Source organism: Anarhichas minor, unplaced genomic scaffold (genome assembly GCF_050575085.1).
Source record: "Anarhichas minor isolate MPS153535 unplaced genomic scaffold, ASM5057508v1 ptg000026l, whole genome shotgun sequence".
In the NCBI taxonomy this organism is placed as follows: Eukaryota; Metazoa; Chordata; class Actinopteri; order Perciformes; family Anarhichadidae; genus Anarhichas; species Anarhichas minor.
This window is the reverse complement of record NW_027466472.1, coordinates 2,261,092-2,277,093: the sequence shown is the minus strand read 5'-3', so window position 1 is coordinate 2,277,093 and position 16,002 is coordinate 2,261,092. Positions and strand designations below refer to the sequence as shown.

At 43.6% G+C, this 16,002-nt stretch overlaps 1 protein-coding gene and 1 long non-coding RNA gene across 9 annotated transcripts; one reads left to right on the top strand and one right to left on the bottom strand.

The window, feature by feature from the left end:
• Window positions 1-1,470: 1,470 nt before the first annotated feature.
• LOC142959622 (uncharacterized) lies at window positions 1,471-6,210 on the bottom strand. 4 transcript variants are annotated; one of them, XR_012956225.1, is made up of 4 exons: window positions 5,740-6,210; window positions 4,962-5,147; window positions 2,192-4,174; window positions 1,471-2,074 (listed from the first exon to the last, which is right to left on the bottom strand). It is a non-coding gene; the product is annotated as an uncharacterized LOC142959622 (long non-coding RNA). The 4 variants fall into 4 exon arrangements; XR_012956224.1 differs by having other exon boundaries at window positions 2,192-4,171; window positions 5,740-6,206; XR_012956226.1 differs by lacking the exon at window positions 5,740-6,210 and adding an exon at window positions 5,701-5,737 and having other exon boundaries at window positions 2,192-4,171.
• sidt2 (SID1 transmembrane family, member 2) lies at window positions 5,926-15,990 on the top strand. 5 transcript variants are annotated; one of them, XM_076100986.1, is made up of 27 exons: window positions 5,926-6,805; window positions 6,901-7,019; window positions 7,745-7,909; window positions 8,040-8,085; window positions 8,473-8,574; window positions 8,890-8,973; window positions 9,057-9,222; window positions 9,584-9,677; window positions 10,042-10,097; window positions 10,306-10,332; window positions 10,961-10,999; window positions 11,104-11,181; window positions 11,326-11,388; window positions 11,713-11,828; window positions 11,913-11,986; window positions 12,090-12,156; window positions 12,232-12,305; window positions 12,398-12,521; window positions 12,824-12,941; window positions 13,170-13,306; window positions 13,651-13,759; window positions 14,094-14,170; window positions 14,299-14,345; window positions 14,438-14,543; window positions 14,687-14,797; window positions 14,985-15,098; window positions 15,204-15,990. In XM_076100986.1, exons 1-27 carry the CDS (start codon window positions 6,572-6,574, stop codon window positions 15,264-15,266), a joined length of 2,610 nt encoding a protein of 869 aa, XP_075957101.1. In that variant the 5' UTR covers window positions 5,926-6,571; the 3' UTR covers window positions 15,267-15,990. The 5 variants fall into 5 exon arrangements, with proteins under 5 accessions (XP_075957101.1, XP_075957098.1, XP_075957097.1 ...); XM_076100983.1 differs by lacking the exon at window positions 11,326-11,388 and having other exon boundaries at window positions 11,916-11,986; XM_076100982.1 differs by lacking the exon at window positions 11,326-11,388.
• Window positions 15,991-16,002: the final 12 nt, after the last annotated feature.

The following is a 16,002-nucleotide window of genomic DNA, read 5'->3' as shown; positions in this document are numbered from 1 at the left end:
ACAAGCAGAAGCTTGCGCAGCGCGCAGCGCGCATCTACGGGCACGCCCCCGCCCCCTTTGCGTCATTTTACGTGTGGAACGCTTCCTCCGCAGCGCCCTCTCTAGGTTGTAACCATGGTAACGATCGGCGTAACAAATGACTTCATCCGCCAGAACACGTACTGGGGTTGCCGTGGCGACGAAGACGTGCGCAATATCGAGCCCTGGTTCCCATGATTCAGTGATTCTACAATCACACTTTAGAGGTATAAATAATTATAATATAATACATATATATATATATGAATCATAATAAATGGTGTATATAAAATATAATATAATATAATATATTATATTATAAAATACAATAATACATAGTATATTTAAATAATATGAATACATAATAATAAATAATGTATATATAATATAATATTATAAAATACAATAAAACATAGTATATCTAAATAATATCAATAAATAATGTATATATAATATTATATATAATACAACTTATAATATTATACTATAAATATAATAATACATAGTATATTTAAATAATGTCAATAAATAATGTATATATAATATTATTTTATAAAATATAATAATACATAATATATTAAAATAATATCAACAAACAATAATAAATAATGTATATATAATATTATATTATAAAATATAATAATACATAATATATTAAAATAATATCAACAAATAATAATAAATAATGTATATATAATATTATATATAATACAACTTATAATATTATACTATACATATATTAATAAATAATATAAATAAATAATAATATATATAAAATATATTACATATATTATAAAATACAATAATAAATAATATATTTAAATAATATATGTAAATAATAATAAATAACGTATATACAGCTCTATTGTTACAAAGACAGGTTTTAATCATCGATGTTGAGGTAAACAAACAATATGAATATTTCCCACCAAGGAATGTTCCAACCTATTACGAGTCAAGCCTTAATATTTCGATTCAATGAAATGCTACCGACATAGGTAGGGGATATTACTGCATAGGTAAATGTCAGTGTGTGCAGAGTAATGGCCCAGGCCTGAGCTTCTGAAACAGTGACGTGAGTTTGTATTTGTATATTCGACATATTCATTGGTGTCTTTACCCAATTTCATCAGTGATTTCGGGACCATCAAGAAAATAAGCTACTGTTTTAGTAACACAATACACTTTTTTTTATCTCAATACCTTGACCTTGATACCTTGAAATTATGATAAAAAAAATACAAACAAAATGTGTCTCACTTATTTTTGATTAATTGTATTTCTATTCAATTGAATTGTATTCTATTCTATTATAACCCAGCTCACCAGGTTGTAGACAGCACCACTCTGTGGTAGAAAAGAGATACTGCGACCTGTTACCACAATTTGGATAACCGACTGAGCAAAGCAAACAGCTGAACCTCAGAAAATAAATAAACCACAAGCTACGACTTCCCCCAACTTGATTTATGATAGACAAATTCAAACAATAAAAATATCATAAAATATAAACAAGTTCAACGAACAGGAGTAAACAAAGTGCCAGGGACGTCAGTAAATATGACAAAAAAAGCAAATTAAAATTAAAAAACATGTTAAAGGGATTGTACATGATGTTTACATTCAAGACGGATATATATAACATTTTGCATATTAATCCAGAATATTTTGGAATACATACAATGGAAAAGTAAGAGAAAAGTTGTCTCTTTCTTTGGAACACAGCGATCCCAAAAATAAGTAATATTCTACTTTCCAGAACATGCTTTAAATTATATATTATATGTCCATCCATCCATCCATTTTCCTCCGCTTATCCGGGGTTGGGTCACGGTGGCAGCAGGCCAAGCAGGCTGACCCAGACTTCCCTCTCCCTCGCAACATTTTCCAGCTCATACTGGGGGATCCCGAGGCGTTCCCAGGCCAGCTGGGAGATATAATCCCTCCAGTGTGTTCTGGGTCTTCCCCGGGGTCTCCTCCCAGTTGGACGTGCCTGGAAAACCTCCAGTGGGAGGCGTCCAGGAGGCATCCTGATTAGATGCCCGAACCACCTCAGCTGACAAGAGCAGGGCAAAAAAAAAAAGAAAGATATTAAATCTACAGTATATATATATATATATATATATATATCCATAAGACAACCAGTAGAGAGACAAGGTAGCAGGGCACTTACCTAAATCCTCCCCTCAGACTCAAGATATAATACGCTGCTGCTATGTCTGCGCCATATAAACCCCAAGTGTAGCCGTAGTATCTGTGTGAGACAAGAAATAAATCAGTGATGGTTAAATATCTACAGTAAATGGACAGCACCTTGTCACACCCATTATTTCTGAGAATTGTACTATTCCTATGAGATGGACGAATGATACCGAAGCTTGCATAAACTCAATACACTGAGAGAGAGCTTGTGTCAAATGAGGAACACCACACGACTGATGGCGCACAAAGCTGTAAAACGTCACTGGTGCTTCAGAAAGCGCTTCATTCAGTTTTAAAGTTTAACTTTATGATCGGCACATTCATTCATCATTTCCCTTTATGCCTCTTGGCATGTAGGGCAGCAACAAAAGTCTTCCACTCCTGTCTGTCCTGGGCGAGTCGCTGGATGGTGCCCCATGAGTGGTTTAGGCTCTGCATCTCCTTCTCCACAGTTCTTCTCCATGTGTTTCTTGGTCGGCCTCTTTTTCTTTTCCCTTCTGGTGTCCAATGTAAGGCTGTTCTTGTAATATCAGCAGGATCTTTTCTCAACACATGTCCTATCCATCCCCATCTTCTTCTCATTAGGATGGTCTCCATTCTTGTTGGCATTTGTCATACAGTTCTTCATTTGAAATGGTGTTTGGCCAGAAAATGTGCGGTATTCATCTTAAACTCTTGGTGTGGAAGGTTGAGGTCTGTGGCTGAGGTCTGTTGAGGTCTTCTTGTGTCATTCTCCAGCATTCAGAACCGTACAATAGGGTGTATAAAACACAGCTCTGATACAATTTAAGTTTGGTCTTGATGGTGTACTGCTGTGACCTCCATATGTTATTCAGTACTTTGAAAGCGTTCCTTGCCTTATTAAGACGATTCTTGATGTCTTTATCTGTGCCCCCATCGTGTCTGACAGTGCTGCCCAAATATGTGAACTCGTCAGTTTTAGGGAGATCTTCTCCGTTCATTTGAATTGGTGAGGGATTGGGAATGTTCAGAGTCATCACTTCTGTTTTCTTTTTGCTGATCTTCAGGCCAATCTTCTGACCAAAATCACTGAGGCGGGATGCTTTTTCCTGCATGTGCCGATGAGTATGTGAAAGAAGAGAGAGATCATCTGCATAGTCCTTCAAGTGATGAAAATAGTGTCCATCGAATGCCTTTATTTTGGTCTTCAGTTGTTTGTCTCATTACCCAGTCAATAGTAATATTGAAGAGCAAAGCTGACATCACACATCCTTGTCTCACACCTGTTTTTACTTGGAATCTTTGGAGACTGTTCCCAACCCTGCATGTGAAGTTGGTATAAAAACTTTGGATCACATGAACTATATCTTCAGGGATCCCATAATGCCGCAATATACGCCAAAGGCTTTCACGATGAATGGAGTCAAATGCTTTTTCAAAGTCAACAAAGTTTATATACAGTTCCCTCTGCCACTCTGTGCACTGCTCTATGAGTTACGTAACGTGAATATGTGATCGTTGCAACTTCTACCCTTTCTGAAACCTGCCTGTTCTTTTCGGAGATGTTGGTCTACAGCATCTGTTATTCGATTAATAATAATCTTTGCCATGATCTTACTTGGTATTGACAGAAGTGTAATTTCACACCAGTTGTTACAATTTCTTATAGAACCTTTCTTTGGTAATTTGATGATGATCTCCTCTGACCAGTCATCAGGTATTTTCTTATTCTCCCATATAGATGTAAAAAGTGGTTGAAGAATTGTTGCTGCCAGATTCGGGTCTGCTTTCAAGAGCTCTGAATTGAGGTTATCTGGACCAGGGGTTTTCCTGTTTCTTAAGGATTTAATCGCCATTATAATTTCTTCTTTGGTTGGTGGTTCAATGCTGATATCCAAATCTGCTTCTGCATCTTGGATGTTGGCCTGTGTTGTTGGTGGACGCCTGTTCAGCACCTCGCTAAAATGCTCCGCCCACCTAGCTTCTTGGTCTGCTTCCGTTGTTGATCGGCACATTAGTTGGAGAAAAAGAGAGGAGAAAAATTGAGAAATGTGGTGACGTAGGGTAGAACTACATCATCATAAATATGACAACCAAGTAATAATGTAATAAAATAAATGAGCTAATGAATACGTCATTAACTCGTTATGATATGACTTGTATGAAATGTTACATAAATGTAGTTAAATACACATGAGCCAACAGTGGACACTTGGCCTAAACTACAACAACAAAATTAAGGTTTTGTGTCAGCTATTTTATATTTCTGACCCATTCACAGCAATATTTAGCTTTCCACCTGAAGCAAACCTCCCCCCACACCACTGCAAAGGAATCCGTCTTTCACAACTTTATTGGCTCGACGTCTCATCTTTATGAAGTCCACGATAGATGAATTAGAGAAGTTCTATATAGTGTTTCAAACTGTAGTCTCCCTTAAAGGCTTTTTCTAGTTTGGGGGGAACTCTCAGGCCCTGACTGACAGTACAAGCACACAGATCTTTAAATCTGTGCAAAAGGATTTTTTGACAAAGCATTTTTAATTTAATTAATTTACTGCAACATGTTGCACAATACCATCTACATACGACGCAGTGCAGCTGATGTAAATATTGCATATTTCATAATATCATGCAGGCCTGTTTAACTTGTATTGCAAACACACAAGACTAAAAACATTTAAAACCAGGAAGGTGTTGCACAAAACTTTGATATTTTTTCAGCCCAAATAGAAAGAAAGCTTCACGATACTACACAAAACAGCCAAAAAGTTTTCTCACGCGTTCCTCCTCTGGATCCCCTTCCTCCTCTGCTGAGACCCCCAGCTGAGGAGCATCTCTACGTCATAGAAACGCTGGGTGAGGAAGAGGAGGAATCTCGTGTGCAGAGGAGAGGACGCCGAGCTCGAGCTCCACGGTCGCCTTGCAACCACAAGGAGTCGACAGTTGTCAACATCTGCGTAGAGTCTGTACGGAGAGACACATTCAATACAAACCCAAAATAAAGCTTTAATAGGACGACTAATACAGCGTTAACCGTTAAACTTCAGCTAACAGCTACATGCAGCGTGTTAAAGTCCTCTAGCAGATTACTAACAACAGCACACACATTCAGCTTAACGTTATACTGAGCGTGTACTCTGGCGTTTAAAAAGAGCAAGTGAAATATTGTTAAATCTGCTCTAAACTGTAATAATAAGCCGAAATTAAAGCTGCAAGCGGCGATGAACGGGCCCTCGCACCTTCCCACGACTCGGGGGAACTGGCGGGACGCCGGCAGACGCGGGCGCGAATGTCTTCGACCATCAGACAACGCGTCCCAGAGTTCAACGTATTTGTCCTGCGTGGACTGTGTGACACTGGAAATGATGTAGTGCAAATATTCTACTAGCTCCTGTATCCACTATGTGGTGCTGGAGAACACACGCAAACATGCATTATGTTGCTCTACATCAAGTGCTCTTTTAGGGTATATATCAACTGTAGACAACATCATGTAAATGTAATGTAAATCGGTTACCAGACAACCCTCTTAACCCAGTGAGCCACGGTCGCCTACCTCTTCTACTCAAGAAAATCTAAGAGCCTATCAGCTCTTTGATCCGAAGACAGCCAGAAGTTTCCCATCATGCAGTCGGTGGAGAGCAATTCTGCAGCGCCTGGCTCTAAAATCTGCTGCCGCCTCGCTCACGTGAGATCATCGTTACGCACGTTTTCATGACGTCAGAGCAAGTCGGACGCAAATCTACCCAGCATGCATTGTGCGGTGATCGATTCTGCTCACGCCTGGCTTATGTCGAACGAGCCTAATGTCACAGATTTTGTTTTTCTTTCCACACTGTAAACACGCTGAATCTCAGAACCCTCCGCTCGAGAAACGCTTTGCACAACAACGTCGCGGCGGCGCCTCCGCAAAAATACAGGCCGTGACAACCGCTCACACTGGACTGGACTTTTGAAAACAAAAACAAACAAACACGTGATGTTTTATTTTTAACACGGAAGCCGAACTCCCGATAATCAAAACATGGAGCTGCCCCAACAGCGCCCTGCGACCAACGATGCTAACGTTAGCACAGCTAGCTAACGGCTCGACTCAGTCTTTCAGCTGAAGAGGGATTGACGACCGTTGTCAACTTGTTGGGACGTGTGCAATTGATTTCATAGCCGACGGGGGGTTTGTTACGGACCCGAAACAGGACGAGGAGCTAATGTATTAGCTAATGTGAACACCCAGCTGTGTCTATAGCTCGTCAGTTAGCAGCTGTTGGTTAAGCTAGCTTAATAACCGTTAATTTAATAGTTGTTGAATGGGGAGGAGTTGTCATTAGTGTTGCTGCAGGGTGGGGGTTAGATATCAGTTCCACTTTAGGAAGACGGTGTCAGACAAAATGGTGTTACGGAGCTGCTGGAAGTCTCGACATAAAACAAGCTGCCGTGGACCAGCTCCTTGTTGGGTCCTGCTCTGGTTCTGTGTGACCCAGTTTGTTTTGGGTGGTGGGGCGCTGGGGGAGACCAAGAACGTGGTCCAGAAAGATGCCGAATTCGACATCACCTACAACGACACCGTCACCAGTGAAAACCAGACCATCTATGCGTTCAACCACACCGTCTCCAGGAATAAGGTGAGTTTATACGAACACCCTGGTGTTATTTGTCTTATTACGTGATATTACGTGTGGTGAGAGATCTGTTTTTCTTTCTTTTTTGGGGGTGTCAGTCGGAGGGAGTGCGCGTGACCGTGGATGTGTCACAGGGCTTCGAGAGTCCCATCCTGTTCGTGGTGCGACAGAAGCAAGCTGTGCTGTCCTTTCAGATCCCTCTCATCCTAAGAGGCCTGTGAGTACACGCACACTCATTTACACACTGGACCCACCTACAAGCATGATCCTGAACGAAAAAGAACAAAAGTATAGTGTCCTCTGTTGCCTATTATTAGTATTATTATTAGTATAGTATAATTAGAAAGTAGGCCGATCATGTTTTGTGTATTTGTGAATCTTATCTTTCTCGTCCACAGTATATTTGTCCACTGTGTGGTTCATACTCCTAAGGGAGTGTCGTGCTGAGTAATCAGTGATGACTTCCGGTCACACGATGAAGCTAATGTTCTGGTTCTGGTGTCGGTCTCTTATTTGGAGGTGTAATAGTTGTGTGTTTGGACATTTTCTAGAACTGCAGACATTCATTCTTTCTTTGGAGTTCGGCTGTTTATTAGCTATTGGTTAACACCCCACCTGTGATGTGATCCGTGTCTCCCACACTCCAAGGTCCTCTCTGTTGTTGTGCAACACCAGAATTACCTCGCCACACTCTTGCACATGCCGTTTCCTGGCACGCCATGTTTTAGCAGATCTCTTAAGATCACTTCCTCCTCTGAAACCCAATCGCTGGCGTCTTACTGGCAGCTCGAAGTCATCAGATAACCTCATTGAGATTTAAAAATACAACAGCAAAAAGTTAGAAACAACATACAAAAATTCACATGAAAGAGAGTACTCAAACTCAAACTCATTCCTTCTGAAAGTGAACATGAGCTCGCCTGTTCTCTCTCTCTCCTCCAGCTACCAGAGGAAGTACCCGTACAATCATGTGGGCCGGACGTTGTGCCAGCCTCCGACCCGGGCCGCCTCGGAGACCCAGTACTTCTTTGTGGACGTGTCTACCCTCTCCACCCAGGGTACGAACTACCAGCTCAGGGTCAGCCGCGTCGAAAGCTTCACCCTGCAGTGAGTGACGTCCGTTTGTAATCACAACCAACACACAACGAGTACTCGGCTCAAGGCGTTCGCCGTCAGGCTGCGTTTTGTTTTACCGACTGCTGATGTCTGACGTGTTCTTCTTCACCTTTGATTACAGTACGGACAAGAAGTTCAGCTTCACCGCGTCACCATCACAACCTCAGGTACGACCGACCGCTCGATGTGCACAAAGTACTACTTTGACAGAGTGTGTAGACAGGGAGTGAGAGGGCCATGGAGGGCACGGGTGACGAGAAGCTGAGGAAGTAAGAACGGAGGGAAATTCACCTTTTACACAATTATTCAGAGGAAATTCTTTTCTCTGCTTTGACAAACGAAAGCAAAGTAGTGTTTCCTTTCTGGCCTTTTGTAGCACCTCACAGATAATAAACCTTGTAATACATGAGGTCAGTCAGTGTTCATCTACTTTTGTTTCATCACGTTGTGGAAGTTGAGCTCACGAGAGAGCGAAGAGAAGACTCTGAATCTGTGTTTTCTCATCTCATCCCCTCTAATTATCCCTGAATCCTTGTTATTCTTCTTCCTCTCAGTACTTCAAGTATGTCTTCCCGGACGGGGTGGACACTGTGATCGTAAAGGTCAACTCGGACATGACCTTTCCCTGCTCCGTCATGTCCATCCAGGACATCCAGGTACACCCCCCCCCCCCCCCCCCCCCCCCCCCCAGACAGACAGCTGGTGTCCTAAAGTGGCCCCTGGCATTGTCAGCATGCAGTAACAAACACCATTGAGCCACGTGAGGCCATAACTGATCTCGTTGCAACAGAGTCAGTGCAAATTATTGTATAATGTTCTTAAATAATGTTATTTCTTTTTTTTATTCAATATTATTTCATGCTTAGAGTCCCTGTGTTCTGTTTCTGTAGCCTCTTGTTCTCTGGTGTGATTAATATTTGAATGCTGTGTGTTTTTCATGTTTTCTTCTTCTTCTCTCTCTTTCTCTTCAGTGTCCCGTCTACGACCTCGACAACAACGTGGCCTTCATTGGGATGTACCAGACGATGACCAAAAAAGGCGCAATCACTGTGCAGGTAAGAGTCCGACACACACGTGGCGCCCGCAGTAATAAAACCGCACATATGAACATCTTCTGACGTCCCTCTCTGTCATTTAGAGAAAAGACTTTCCCAGCAACAGTTTCTACGTGGTGGTGGTGGTGAAGACGGAGGACGAGGCGTGCGGCGGTCCGCTGCGCTTCTACCCTCTCCGTCCCGACGAGCTCATCGACGCCGGGAACCGCAGCAAGATCATCGACGTGATCGTCACACCTGCTATCAAATGTGAGCCGCGTGGATTAGTTGTACGCCATCGAGTGGTTTTTAAATGGCCACGGTTAAAAAGCTAACATACCCATGAGGTATTGTCCGGTTCATGGTTGTGTTTCTTTGGGGTAAAATATACCGTGCAACTGTGGGAAATTAAGCATCTTTATAAGAGCAACATTTTGATTCAACCCAGGGCTCCCAAAAGTAGAAGAAGAAGAGAAAGAAACAATGCATAACTTAAGGTTTTAACTTTTTACTTGCTGCATATTGTGTGTGTTTCTCCCTATTGTAAGATGTAGCCATATCATTTCATTATGCAGTGCAGGTAAGGTCGTGCAGTATTAGCGTGTGAACGGTCTGTCTTCACTCTCCACAGCGGAGGTGTATGTGATGGGCATGCTGTTCTGCCTGGGTATCTTCCTCTCCTTCTATCTGCTCACCTTGCTCATGGCCTGTGTGGAGAACAAGCAGTAAGTCAACAGTTAGTTACGTCATCATCCGGGAGTTGAGTCCCTTTGTAGTGACACAGATATCTTGCTCTGTATTTCCTCCCGTAGCCACAGACGGTCCTCATTCCAGGTCACAGAGATGGTTTTATTAGCCTTAATCGGATTTAGTTTGGTTAAATGTGATCAAAGACATGGAAAATCATCTAAAAACACATTACAAGTTTACAATGTTAGGGTTTAAAGGTTCTGTATTTGGTGGTGGTTGGACCCCGGGGTGCTTGTGTCTAATGAAAGGATGTCGATTTATACAGCTGCACTGCAGGAGGAACGCCACACTGAATACAGATGACTTTGATTTGCATGTTTCTTCTCTGGGTGTCTGCAGGATGAAGAAGAGCGAGGTGTTTCAGATTCCTGCTGACATGTCGCCCGCTGAGACAGGTAACCCAGCAACTGGCCGCGATGGACTGGCCCGTTAAGGGGCTCGTTAGTTTGCGTTGCGGCGCGTACCATTTTATTAAAAGTCCTGAACCTGTACTGTAGAGTAGACGATGTTTACCTACACTTAACAAGGCGGTATAATAACAACTCTTTATGTACTGAATGTGTGTCTTTCACTCTCTCTCCCTCGTGCTAACGTGTGCTTCAGCCTCTCTGCTCGGGAAGAACGGAGACGGTATAACGACACCGTTCCTAATGCCCGTCTCTCTCACTGTGTTTATTGTCTGTGGTTTCATCTGCATGCATTCACTCACCTACTAGAGCTCCATGCTTTTACGGCCTGGGTCACAGAGATGCCTGCATTTGCCTGCATTTGTCACAGTATCCTTCATGTCTGAGTTTGTTACAATACGGTCCACAATGCTAATGACACACCAGACAAACAAAAGAATAAGATCGAATACTGGAGATAACTGTGGACGACCTCTCTGTGTGTATCTGTGTCTGTTAGCTGCAGTGTGTGCCGACATGATTTGATTTTAAAAGCGCAGCACGCGAGCAGCTTTCACTCTCACCGCAGCAGACCAACCAGCATGTGCACCATTCTGTGCTCACATTTGTCACTAAACGTTTAAACTAAAACTGTTTGTTTTCAGGCATTTGAGCCTGAAAACAAGATAGAAAGCTGGATCCCTGCATGTGTTCACCTCTCTGTGTTCACGCACTAACTATTCAGCTGCTGTAGTGCTTTAGTGTGCAGGGTTAAGATACTAAGTACTGGTTGTAGTGGTGCTCGTCTCGTCTGTGCATCTATTCTTACTTGTTGGTTTTAAATGTGTGTGTGTGTGTGTGTGTGTCAGCAGGCCAAACTCCAGCCTCCCCATATGAATACGGCTCCTTTGGTGAGTTTTGGGACAGTTCTACTTTTGATGATGTCTTTGTTTGTTTGTGTGGACGTTGAATTTAAACCTCTCACCTTTTTTTTTTTTTTTTTTTTTTCCTCCAGCCGACAACGGCAGCACACTGAGTTCAGAGGCCATCACGGACAGCGCCACGTCCACCGACAACAACTATGGATACGTTGGTACGGACACACGCCGTTCTTCTTCTGTCCCGCCACTCGTCACTTTGCAGTATGTCTCCACAGCCTGGCTCGCGGACGACTTCCTGCAAGCTGCTCTGGTCCCTCACCGGTTTCTGTCTCTTATTTTTTGTTTCTGTTCATCAGGACAGGAGCCTTTCAAACGGCGCCCAATCCTCAGTCACCTCCATCACTTAGCCATCCGTATTGGTGACACACTCTGCCGCCTAATCGGTTCAATCAGAGTTAAAAAAGCAAACCAATCAGCACTTTGTGAATCAAACATCGATGAGACTTAGATGTTGATGCCAGGAAGTGGCCTGATTCCTAATCTGATTCAATTGAAATGAACAGCAAGACAACACAGATCCAAGTGCCAACAATCACTCTGATATTTCAGTTTAGTATGTTTGGAAATTGCAAACTCATTTCAAAAGGTGTGATGTGTTTGAACACCTTCGCACCATTTAAATAAACCACCAAGGCTCTTTTCTTTATCTTGCCTTGACCTCTTCCTCCTCTCTCCTCCATCAGATCGATCGTTGGACAGTGTTGGGCGGAGCCGGCATGAGTCCCTGAGCTCTGTGGAGGAGGACGACTATGACACGCTGGATGACATCAACTCGGACAAAAACATCGTCCGCACCAAGGTACGCCTCGTGTCTCCGTCTTTGGGTCACGCTGTTTTTTTATCTCCCTCGATGACGAGTAACGACGTCCTCTCCTTGTTGCAGAAGTTTCTCTATGTGGCTGACCTGTCCCGCAAAGACAAGAGGATCCTCAGCAAGAAATACCAAATCTACTTCTGGTGAGGACGTTGGGTTTGACAGAGAAAAACAAATACCATTAAAAGTAGAATCAACTACAAAGATTCCCTTTATTCTAAAGTCTCGTGCTTGTTTCCTCTGCAGGAACATCGCTACCATCGCTGTGTTCTACGCGCTGCCAGTCGTCCAGCTGGTCATCACCTATCAGACGGTACATGAGACATAAAACTGTGATTGTATAAGATATGATTTAAAGTAAAGATGTTAAACCGACTCTGTTCTTCAGGTGGTCAACGTCACAGGAAACCAGGACATCTGCTACTACAACTTCCTGTGTGCCCACCCTCTGGGGGCTCTAAGGTGCGTGGTTAGCTCCAATGTGTCATTACAAACCGCAGCAGATCGCACTCCTGTCTTCTAAAGTGCTGACACAAGCTGTTTGTCGCACGCAGCGCATTCAACAACATCCTCAGCAACCTCGGCTACGTGCTGCTGGGACTCCTCTTCCTCCTCATCATCCTCAAAAGAGATATCGTCCACCAGAGAGCTCTGGTCCGCAACGACGTCAACGCGCTGGTAAAGACACACGCACACACACGCCCAGCTAAAGACGGCGTTCAGCTCTATTACTGGAGTCAATAATGATTGAAAAACATGAACGTTAGCATCGGTAGCTTGATGGCTCTTCTCCGTGACGTGCACAGCAGTACCTCTCTGGTCTTTTAACGTCTTGGTGAACTCAGGATATCGCATTAATGAGTCAGAAGTGGGAGGGATTAAAAGGGAAGATGCAGGCACATCCAGAGACATGCAGCACATGTGGAAGATAAGAGTCAAGAAGTTGTATTTATGAACTGTTCCTCTCTCCCACCACACAGGAATGTGGCATCCCAAAGCACTTCGGTCTGTATTACGCCATGGGAACGGCTCTGATGATGGAGGGCTTGCTGAGCGCCTGCTACCACGTCTGTCCCAACTACACCAACTTCCAGTTTGGTAAGACCCGCTGCTCGTGTTCCCACCAGGACTGCATGTGTCCGCCGTCATGTTTCTTGTAGCAGAATCACTTTTTGCCAGCTGTATCCTCCATGTTGTTCACGAGTACCAGGTTAGAGCACTACGGACGATAGATCCGAACTGTAATGCAGTGCCAACGATGTCCTTCTTGTTCTTTGTGTTACGAGATAAAAGACAGACGAGTGATGATTGTGTCCTCCTCTGCAGACACCTCCTTCATGTACATGATCGCTGGACTGTGTATGTTGAAGTTGTACCAGAAGAGACACCCAGACATCAACGCCAGTGCGTACACTGCATACGCCTGCCTGGCTGGGGTCATCTTCTTTTCTGTGCTGGGAGTGGTACGCACACACACACACACACACACACACACACACACACGTACACCACAAGGTCTGAGTGATGTTTAAAGTAGCAGTTTGTTGGATTTATCGGCAGAAATGGAATATAATATTCATAAATGTGTTTTCATTGGTGTATAATCACCTGAAACTAAAGGTGATTGTGTTTTCTACAGTAGCCTGGAATGGACAAACCAAACACCGGCTCTTTAGAGAGCCCTCACCCGTAGTTCTAGGATTTGGGGAGGGTTGTTGGTTGCAATCTGCATCTTTACCGCTGTGCTTTCACTAACTCCTACACACTGTCCCTTCTAACACACATGTCTGTGACGATCCGTTTGCAGGTGTTCGGGAAAGGAAACAACGTCTTCTGGATCATTTTCTCGGTGATCCACATTCTGGCCACCATGCTCCTCAGCACACAGCTGTACTACATGGGCCGATGGCGGCTGGGTAAGATCAGAGCGGTTTGATATTAGTGGTGGTTGACTTGAATCCATTGTGGTTTCAGCCGTGTCTTTAATCTTTTCCTTTTGGTCGTATTTACCAAAGTGCAGGCATCTGTTTATAAGACTCAAACAAGACCGATGCATCACATTAGATCTGTTTAGCTAAAAAAAAGTTACAGAAGAATCGTTTGCTGCAGTGCTGTATAATACAATATGTATTTCTATGTAATAACGCATTTTAAAGTGTCACCTTGACTTTCACGCTGTGGGTTTGAACCGCACCCTCTGGAGCAGTGTTTGGACTGCAGCTAACATCTGTCCGTGTACGTTTGCTTCAGACTCCGGGATCCTGCGCAGGATGGTGCACATCATCTACACAGACAGCATCCGGCAGTGCAGTGGACCGATGTACATCGTGAGTAACAACCCAGAAACAGCTGCTTCAACACAGGAGTTGACAAGGAATCTTATAAGAACCACTGTGTCCTGTATTGAAGTCCAAATCACCTGCTCGTAACTTGTCTCCCTCCCTTTGTCTGACAGGACCGGATGGTTCTGCTCGTTATGGGGAACATAGTCAACTGGTCTCTGTAAGTAAACGCGGTGTGTTTGTAAAATGAGCAGAATGTGCAGAACAACATGATGACTTCATGTGTGTGTCTCTTCTTCCTCCTCTCTGTAGAGCTGCCTATGGCCTCCTAGAGAGACCCAACGACTTCGCTTCCTACCTGTTGGCCATCGCCATCTGCAACCTGCTGCTCTACTTTGCCTTTTACATCATTATGAAGGTGTGTGTGTGTGTGTGTGTGTTTACGTGTTTTTAAGCAGCGTTTCGATTTATTAAAAAATGCAGAAAATGCTTCAAACATGTAAAGCTGTTTTTTCTGTGTGTGTGTGTGTGTCTGTGTGTGTGTGTGTGTGTGTGTTTTAGCTGCGGAGCGGTGAGAGGATCCAGTGTCTGGCGTTGGTGTGTATTCTGTTCACAGCTGTGGTCTGGGGCCTTGCACTGTATTTCTTCTTCCAGGGTCTCAGCACCTGGCAGGTCAGTAACTCACACACACACACTACGTTACGTATTAGTGAGGATGTAGACTTAGAGTCACACAGCGGTAGAGTTAGTTTTACAAACCTTTAGCCTGTCAGAGCACACGTTGCCTCTGTATTTCTACATAATGTAGCATCAGTTTACTGTGTGTGTGTGTGTGGATTTTTTTTCTCTCCTGACGCAGAAAACTCCCGCGGAGTCTCGTGAGCACAACAGGGACTGTATCCTGCTTTCCTTCTTTGACGACCACGACATTTGGCACTTCCTCTCCTCCATCGCCATGTTCGGATCCTTCCTGGTACGATCACGCGTCATGCACACTAAAAATAAAAGCATGAATGTGAACAATAATGCCAAACCAGGAAACTCTAACTAACCCCTCGCCTCTTGGGTTCCCTCCCAGGTCCTCATGACCATGGACGACGACCTCGACACCGTCCAGAGAGACAAGATCTTCGCCTTCTAGATATGCGAGATCTACTGTGATGAGCTCGGCTCTTCCTCTCTGCCTTATCGACCCCTCGTCTCTCTCCGTTTGCATCTCCTTTTCGTGTTTTAAACGAGCACAGCCTGTTTCCCCCCTCCGGGCTGTACAGCCAGTCAGGGAGGAGCGGTAGCCCCTCCCCCCCTCACCTGTATGGACACACATGTGCCAATGAAGAGCCCGGGTGGGCGACGCCGACGTGTTTCGTCCTCTCGCTGCCATCTTCGATGTAACCGTTGTAATGGATGTTAACTTCCTGCTGAAGATAACGACGTACACACTTGCTAAATAAAAAAACAAAAACTATACGAAATTAACTTATTTTATACTGTCGGCATTACATTTGACCTGCAAGTCAGCGATGCATTTTGAAATGTTTTTATGCTGTTTATATGCTGTGTGTGTGTGTGTGTGTGTGTGTGTGTTTACAAACCTAAATGTGAGAACATGAACTCTGTCCAGTCTGTCGGTGGCCTTTTAATGTTCTAATCATGTCACATACTGTGCTCTGATTGGTCAGATCCTCCAGCTAGCCGTCCTGCTCATTGGAGAATATTAATGATGATTGTATTTACTTCTCGACTGCCCTAGTCTGAATGCGAAGGTATTTTCTGCACTGTACTGTACGGGGGAAAGAAATGTGATTTTAATGTCAAACATTGCAATGAGCGGTTACTGAATAAAGATCTCATTTTCTGATTCTGAATGTGACTTCTGT

Coding starts and splice junctions, on each gene's coding strand:
- sidt2 (XM_076100986.1), top strand. CDS start 6,572: ATGGTGTTACGGAGCTGCTGGAAGTCTCGACATAAAACAAGCTGCCGT. Junction 7,020..7,744: donor CCTCTCATCCTAAGAGGCCT/GTGAGTACACGC, acceptor TCTCTCCTCCAG/CTACCAGAGGAAGTACCCGT. Junction 14,798..14,984: donor AGGGTCTCAGCACCTGGCAG/GTCAGTAACTCA, acceptor CTCCTGACGCAG/AAAACTCCCGCGGAGTCTCG.